Below are 8,676 nucleotides of genomic sequence, written 5' to 3' on the forward strand. Positions count from 1 at the left end.
AGGGGGGCTCTGTTCAGTGCTGGGAGGGGATTCTTCCCCCTCCTCCAGCTCCTCCCCCATCCTCTGCCCCCCATCGCCATGGGGTAGGGAGTGGGGTCTGTGAGCAGCATTGTCCAGCCTGACCTGGCCCAGCCGGGGTGCAGAGAGTGGGTGTAACAGAGCCACAGCTGGCAGGGGTGGCCCCTGTGGTAGGCCAGTAGGGAGTGCCCTTGCACTGAGCCACCCACCTCACTGCACCTGACCACCTACCAAACTCCAAGTGTCTCCCCAGGGGCACCAACTTCTGGTCAACCCCCTTCTTGGAGCACACCCACAAGCCTGGGGTAACCGCTGCCACCACCCAGGGGTCTAATCTCTATTCAGGCCCTGTGCCCCCTGAGTGCACAGGCCTTGTAGACTGTGAGGGTGGTTGACCCACTGCGAGAACTTGGGGTGCTTTCTTAAGCCTGAAGCACAGATAGTAGCTTCCCTTAGTCAGCCAAGCATAGGGAGCATAAGGCATGGCCCAAACCCTCTCCCAACAAGTCCCCCAAGCTTGGTATAGTGGAAAGCTTTATTGGTTAAAGAGGGTAGGCTTGGGGAAGGGTACGAGTACACCTCCTTGGAGTCCAACATCAGCTCAAAAAATGAACCGCTTGAAACCCTCTGGGTCAAGTTGTGGGGGGAAGGGGAGTGTGTGTGGCAAGAGAGACCTAACTGTAGGTGTATACTACAAACCACCAAACGAGGGGGAGGAACTCGATCTAGAGTTCACCCAAGAATTGACTGAGGCTGCACGTGCATGTGACATGGTTTTCATGGACGATTTTAATTATCCAGACATCTCCTTGGAGGAATACTCGGCCAAGTTGGAACAGTCGCGATCCTTCCTGACCTGTGTCGAGGAGCTCTTCCTGACTCAGGAGGTGCATAGGCCAACCAGAGGTGAAGCTCTGCTTGACTTGGTCCTGGCCAAAGGAGATGACTTGGTGACCGACTTAAATATAGAGGGAAGTCTGGGTGACAGCAGCCATGAAACCATCATGTTCACTGTTCGATTAAGAAAAATGGGATAGCAGGATTGAAGACTTGGACTTCAAAAATGCAAACGTTAACAGGCTTAGGTCACTAGCAGGCAGGGACCTGAGGCAAAAGGTGTGCACGAAGAGTGGTTGTTCCTTAAGGACACGATCTTTCAAGCACAAAGGAAGTCCATTCTCATGCGGAGAAAAGGTAACAAAAGAGCTGGAAAGCCCTCTTGGCTAAACAGGGATATCATGGTCCTCTTAATAAAGAAGAAAGAGGCTTATAAACAATGGAAGCTTGGGGCAGGCCCCAAGGAAAACTATTCCACGATGGCCCGCATTTCCAGGAAACAGATAAGAAAGGCTGAAGCGGCAACCTAACTTAGATTAGCAACAAGAATCAAGGACAACAAGAAGTCCTTCTTTAGGTACATAGGGAACAGGAGGAAAACAAATGGGAGTGCAGGGCCATTGCTCACCAACTCAGGAGAGCTGATTAAAGGCACCCAGGAGAAAGCTGAACTCCTGAATGACTACTTCACCTTGGTCTTTCACCAGACCAAGGGGAAAACCATGCCAGGAAAGTAGAGGATGAGCACAGTAGGAATAATCGCCTTCCTACTATTGCCATAGAATCGGTGTATGACCAATTAATAAAATTAGACATATACAAGTTGTTGGCTACAAATGTCCAACTCAGGATCCTTAAAATTCTGGTTTATTAGGCGGATTGAAACACTGTAATGAGTTCAATCATAAACCTTGGGGCTGGTCCCCACACACACACACATGCACACACATACACACACACAGTAGCAAGTTACAGAGTCAGGTATACCTATCCTACAAGCACTGGAGTCTGCCGTCGATGGCCAGTCGAGGCTTCTTTCAGTGTGGTGTTATCCTCCAGAAGGGGGTTGCCGGCTGGTCCTTCTGGCTGGACAGGTCTGGTCAAGTTGGAGATCAAGAGGACGCCCCTGAGGGTCACTTTTCACTGCCTTTTATCTGTCCTTGGCAGACTTTGGTGACTCCCCAGTTTTCAGGTTTGCCCAATCCAGGGGTTATTGACCCTCGTGGAACTTCCCCCCACCCTCGGTGGCTACTGGACGGCATCTGTCAGCCCCAGGGGTCGTCCGCATGTACGTGCAGGTTTGGCAGTCTGTTGATGAATATTGAATAGGGCTCTGGGAGTGGTCGATCTGGAGATATTCAGCCCAAAAGTTGGTCCCCGGCATTGATTAACTCAGGCCAGGGCTTCTAGCCCTTGATCAGTGACGTTTTGAGATTTCCCAGTTGTTACATTGTCTTCTATTGAGTTCTTCCGTTGGTTCATCTGCAGTTTCCTTAGGTGTTAATTGCTGCCTGCTACCGTGTTACACATTCAATCACGGATTCACTCACTCTTTCAGGGGCCAGCCTGATACAGGGAAGGACAGTTTGATTCCTGCCCTTGTTAACATTGTTACAATGTATAACTTACTTATGAAACTAAATACATTTAGTTGAAAGATGAAAGGTGAGGAGTATAAAATATAAGCTACAAATGCCATGGCACACAAATAGATAAAAATACCAAAATACAAGGGGAGATACAAAATGCGCGCACACAAATTTCAAAACACAATTCCTTATCTTAAAGTGAAAGAAAGAGGAAGGAAGGAAGAAAAGGTAGAAGAGGAAAAACATATCCAAGTAGGGGAGAGCAACTGCAGGCAAGAGGAAAAGGGACTTTCTGCTACAAAGTCAGCGGGACCGGATGATCTTCATCCGAGAGTGCTGAAGGAGCTGGCCAAAGTCACTGTGGAACCCCTGGCAAAAGTCTTCCACAGCTCATGGTGCTCTGGAGAGGTCCCTGAGGCCTGGAAGAGGGCCAATGTTGTGCCCATCCATAAGAAGGGCAGGAGGGAGGACCCGGGTAACTACAGGCCAATCAGCCTAACTTCCATCCTAGGGTAATTCCTAGAAAAGTTCATCAAGTGTCGATCTGCAATAAGCTTGCAGAAGATAAGATTCTGAATGACAGCCAGCATGGCTTCATCGCGGGCAGGTCCTGCCTTACAAACCTCATCTCCTTCTATGACCAGGTAACTCATCACCTGGACATGAGCGAACAGGTTGGCATTGTATACCTAGACTTCCAAAAGCCCTTTGATCTAGTATCACATGATGTCCTCGCAAGAAAATTGGAGGATTATGGTCTTAACTCCGAGACAGTCAGGTGGGTAAGAAACTGGCTGCAGGATAGGACCCAGAGAGTCGTAGTGAATGGATCTGTGTCCTCCTGGCGAGAAGTGGGCAGCGGTGTCCCGCAGGGGTCAGGGCTCAGTCCTGTACTTTTCAACATCTTTATTAACGGTTTGGATGTGGGGATGAAGAGCTCACTGGCCAAGTTCACAGATGACACCAAGTTATGGGGAAGGGTGGTCACACTTGCAGATAGGTTACAGTTACAGGTGGACCTAGACAGGCTAGCAAGTTGGGCGGATGGGAACCTGATGAAGTTCAACGTTGAGAAATGGAAAGTGCTCCACCTCGAGACAAGTAACCCCCAACACACCTACAAGCTTGGCAGTACCAACTGACTAGCACCATGAATGAAAGGGTCCTGGGGGTAATAATAGAGCACAGTATGAATATGAGCTGGCAGTGCGATGCTGTAGCCAGTAGGCCAAATAATACTCTGGCATGCATCAATCGATGCATCTGCAGCAAAGCCAAGGAGATGATTCTTCCACTCTGCTCAGTGCTGGTGAGACCGCAGCTGGAGTACTGCATCCAGTTCTGGGTGCCACACTTTAACAAGGACATGGACAAGCTTAAGAGAGTCCAAAGAAGAGTCAACTGTAAGATCAGAGTCTTAAAAGGCAAGCCATATCAGGAAAGGCTGAGGGATCTGGGACTCTTCAACCTGAGGAAAAGAAGGCTGAGAGGGGACCTGGTAGCAGCTTATTGCTACACTAGGGGAGTACATCAAGGGCTCAGTGAGCAACTGTTCACCAGCACACCTGAGGGGAAAACCAGGAGTAATGGCCACAAACTCCTGGAAGATCAATTCAGGCTCAACATTAGGAAAAACTTCTTCACAATCAGGGTGTCCAGACTGTGGAATAAGCTCCGTCCAGAGGTGGTGCAATCACCTACCCTGGGAATCTTCAAGAGGAGACTAGACAGTTACCTTTCTGGGGTCACCTGGCCCCCAGTTATCTTTCCTGCTTGGTGCAGGGGGCTGGACCTGATGATTTTCCAAGGTCCCTTCCGGCCTTACAATCTATGAATCTATGAATGACCTTTCTGACCTCATCTCCCAGCACTGACCCCATGCCATGAGGTCAGTGCTTAAAACAATAGAGGGGTTGAGTTCCCACCTTCTTACCTGTCCTCAGGCACATAAGCAGAGTGGGTTGCTTAGCAACTGGAGTGATAGACACATAAGCGAGAGAGAGGCGGGGAAACAAATTACCCCCAGGGAGAGGAGGAGGCTGGAACAGGATTCCTTCACAGCCTTGCCCCTGTGGCCTGAACTGGCCTTGCTCAGCCTCAGCCAAGGCAGCCACATGGGGCAGCTGGGCTGGGACAGGCCGGGCCGCGGGGGTGGGGCCACCTCTAGCAGGTGCAGCTTAGTGATAGGAAAGTGAGTGGAGTGAGCACAGTATGGTGGCTTACCCTGTCAGTGAATGCAACCTGGCGCACATGGCCAGAGGTGGGCCAGGCAGCAGCTTACCTGGGCTCACTTGGAGGCACCAGGATTGCGCAGTGGGGCTGGAATTGCACTGCCCCCCCCTCTCCCCTCCCAGCCTGTTGCACTGCCTCCTTCCCAGTGCAACATGGCCGCAGCCTCCAGGGCAGAGGGCCCCACCTGGACCAGTGCAGCAACTCCACCCCCCACCCTCCTGCCCTCGGGGAGGAGGCAACTGGCTGATGGGCGGGTTCTGGGCCAGGGCCTTGTTAGGCCATGCTGAAGTCCGGGGACTGGCACCCTGGGGAAGCACAGGGCCCAGGGCATCATCAAGTCACTCTTTGTCCTGCAGCCCAGCTGCACGCAAACGTATGTATATGTGTGTGTATGTGTATGCGCGCGTATGCATGTATATCTCGTTCTGTGTGTTTCTGTCTGCATGTGTGTGTCCAGTTATGTGTGTCTGTGTGTGCACGTGTGTCTGGTTCTGGGTGTATGTGTATGCGTGTGTCTGCTCTGTGTGTGTTTTCATGTGTGTGTCTGTTTCTCTCTCTCACTCCTTTCCTTTTTTCTCTTTTTTCTTTCTCTCTTTCTCATCACAACATGCTTAACAAGAAAAGAATACACAACAAAAAAGGTAGTATTATAGTTTTTTCAGCACTCTGGCCAAAAGCATTGCCTACCCCTGCCCTAAGGTGACCACCTTTTCAAAATGGAAAAGCAGGACACATGCCTGCCTCTTCCTTCTCTCCCCCACCTCCCCCCCAACAACGAATGGCATGGCTGGAGCAGAGTGGGAGTGGATGCAGGCTGCTTGCTGCAGGCTTGGGGCACCCTGCCCTGTCACCTTTCCCCTGTGCTGGCTATGGATCTCCTGCCCACCCAGCAGCAGTGCAGGGTACATCTCCACACAGCTACCACCCCGGCTGCTACCATGTGGGCAGGGGGTGCCTAGCCATGGTGGTGCAGCTAGCACGGGGCTCCCTGGGGCAGGACAACAGGGTGGGGAGCTCTAAGCCTGCTATGGGCAGCTTGCATCTGCCCCTGTCCCATGCATAAATCTGGGGGGCAGCCCTCTGGGAGTGTGCTCAGTGGCAGGGAGCTGCCCCCCTGCCCGTCTGGCTCTGTCCCGCTCCCCACCCTGGCCCCAGGCCTCATGCACCACCCTGGCTGGGCAGTGCCTCTAACCCAGAGGTGGGCAAAATGTGGCCTGTGGGCCGGATGCGGCCTGCCAGGCCATTCTATCTGGCCCGCAAGGCCCCTAAAAAATTTAGAAAATTAATATTTATCTGCCCCTGAATGCCTGTCATGCAGCCCTCGATGGCTTGCCAAAACTCAGTAAGCGGCCCTCCACCTGAAATAATTGCCTTCCCCTGCTCTAGCCCCTGCCCCACTCCCTCCCTCACCATGGGGGCTTCAATCTGCACCCTATGCCCCTTCCCTCCCATAGATTTAGCTGCAAGAAGCTGCTCTCCATGCTACCTGGATGACTTAAAGCATCCCAAGCAAGAAGCAAGACTTTCTTTGTGTGTTTTTGTTGTGTTTGACATTCCTACAGCTTATTGCTATCAATTCATTGTAAAAAAGTGTTTTCCTCGTGTTATTAACAGTGTATGAAATGTTACAGTGCAGAGCTATCTGAGATTTAATGTGTCAGTGGTACTAGATTTAATGCGCATTATTTAGAGTATGTTAATGCACATGTAGACATGCCTATCTAAAGTTTACAAAATGTCACTCAAAAGCAATTGAATGCCAAACTTTGGTGTTTATAATGTAGAACTCCAGAAACCTACAACTAAACTTCATTTTCCACTTTTCCTAGGCATTTCACTTCAAGGAAATGGATGAAAAGAGGCAAAAAACTTCTGGGGAAAGAAGCAGAAGCTTTTCTGCATTATCTGGTTTGGAAAACATTACAATTATATATATATTTAAAATAGAAAGTAGCAAGTGCAGTGCCCAGACTTTTAATTGCTGTGCCTTGGAAACTTTTACAACTCCAAAATAAGTCAGCCTCTCTGCTCATTAGTTTAAATGTTTGACCAGTGTAGAAATGGTTATAAATAATAGGGCGAATCTACACGAGATGCATTAATGCGCATTAGCCTGATTTACTGTGCATTACAGGTGCGTGTCTACACATGCACACCCTTAATGTGCATTTAAAATGGCAGAATTAGGCTAATTGCGCCTAAATTTGATACCTGAAAATGCAAAACACTGCTTCAATTTAGGGCCCTTTAAACCCCTGTGTTGTGCGCGCACTCAAACTTACCTGCCTCTCTGGTGGCAGGGAGGGGAGGATAGGGTGAGCTGCTGGTGGGCAGAGCAGTCCCTGGGCTGCAGGGGGGGCTGGTGCGTCCCTCTGTGGCAGCGGTGTGTCCGTCCCCTCCCCCCCGCTCCCCCCAAATGGCACCCACCTGCAGGCATCCAGCTCAGGCAGTCCTGGTGGGCATTGCAGTCGTGGAGGGAAGCACTGGGTCACCGCACAACTCAGGCAGGTAGGCAGGTTCCAGGGGGAAAAAAAAAAGATCTTTGGCGGAGCCTGCTTTCCCAGGCTGCTGCCAAGCTGCCTGCATGGGCTTCCTGCAGAGCCCCTGAGCTGCACGGAGCCCGGTGCTTCACTCCAAGGCTGTAAGGCAGCAAACTACAACTGCTCCTCAGAGTTTTAGTTTGCTGTGCCCCACGTCATGTAAGGCGCATTACACCACTGAATTTGCTACAGCAGCTGGAATTACTGCGCAATACACCGCCGACACATAGAAATACCAACACCATTAAAGCGGTGCAAAAGCATTTAACTCACTTTAAAGTGTCGTGTACACACTCCCTTTGTTTCATCTACACATGGCCAATGGCACTGATTTTAGTGCCAAGTCCCTGTGCATGTAGACACCTACCAAAAATTACTTAATGCGCATTAGCTTAATAACCATTACATTTAGTCACGCTTATTTGCACGTGTATATGTGCCCACATAATAATAAAAGAGGTGTATTTTAGATTATAGAAGTAGTTCTAATCAGATTGAAACTATGCACTCTAAATGTCGATGTTAGTTCAACCTTAAATTAGTTTTCCATGTAATTTAGGGAAAAGCCCTGTGGTTTAGAGACTTTCATTCAAGCCTGTGAAATGCATTTCCAAGTTTGTACAGGTAATTCATAATAATATGGCACTTTTACATGTGATCCGGGGTTGGGGGACCAGGGGGTACTTTAATTAGAGTGGCTCTGAAAGCTGCTCTAATTAAAGCACTGCCGCATCTCCTATATCAGCACCCCCACGCTTAAAAATGGTAGCAGAGGCTCTTGAACTAAAGCTCATTGAACAAGCTTTAGTTCAGATGTCCTAGTCACCACTTTTTAAGTGCAGAGACACTGATACATGAGGTGCTGATCAGGGCAGGGGACAGGACCTGCCTCTCCCCTGCAGTTCTTTCCAAGTCCCTTGACCCTAATCAGGGAGCCAGATAAACGAGACTGGTATTTCAGGGCAGGGGACCTGCCCCCTCCCCTGCAGCTCTTTCCAAGTCCCCTGACCCTAACTGGGGAGGCAGAGCCAGGAGAACTCCTTGCTGCCAGGGCAGGGGGACATCCTCCCCACCCTGGCAGCAGGCAGCCCCCCTTGCAGCTGTCTCCTGGCCTGGTGCTGCCTGCCAGCCCTAGGCTAGCACCCAGGGGGAGCCTGGAGCTCCCCTCAGTGGCGGCAGGGGTCCTTTGCAGGGCTGCAGGAAACTTGGTGCAAAGAGCAGCAAATCTGCTCCTTAATCCCCACTTGTGTAGATGTCTGCCCAAAAATGCTTACTTTGGAGTAGTTTAGACCAGAGTAAATTTAGGTTGGAGTAAGTGCATGTGTAGATGCACCCTGTGAATTACTGTTATTAAAGGCCATTTTAAGCTTAATATAAAGAATTCAATCACTGAAAATTATGTTTGTCTGCTACTGTTATAATAAAGTTTCTAGAATAAAATATTACGAATCTCAGAAGGA

At 50.0% G+C, this 8,676-nt stretch overlaps 1 protein-coding gene across 7 annotated transcripts in view; it reads left to right on the forward strand.

Annotated features, from left to right (window-relative positions):
• The window catches only part of C2CD6 (C2 calcium dependent domain containing 6), an 80,010-nt gene that overhangs the window by 44,544 nt on the left and 26,790 nt on the right, over positions 1 to 8,676 (forward strand). For 4 of the 7 annotated variants that reach the window (XM_014516904.2, XM_025196703.1, XM_025196705.1 and 1 more), the window contains one exon: positions 6,506 to 6,584. The exons of 1 other annotated variant lie outside the window; for it this stretch is intronic. In XM_014516904.2, the coding sequence (XP_014372390.2) occupies positions 6,506 to 6,584 (79 nt within the window). Of the gene's footprint in view, positions 1 to 5,300; positions 5,318 to 6,505; positions 6,585 to 8,676 lie in introns of all 7 variants that reach the window. 2 more of the 7 variants (XM_025196702.1, XM_025196706.1) reach the window with 1 other exon arrangement.

Source organism: Alligator sinensis, unplaced genomic scaffold (genome assembly GCF_000455745.1).
Source record: "Alligator sinensis unplaced genomic scaffold, ASM45574v1 scaffold755_2, whole genome shotgun sequence".
Lineage (NCBI taxonomy): Eukaryota > Metazoa > Chordata > Crocodylia > Alligatoridae > Alligator > Alligator sinensis.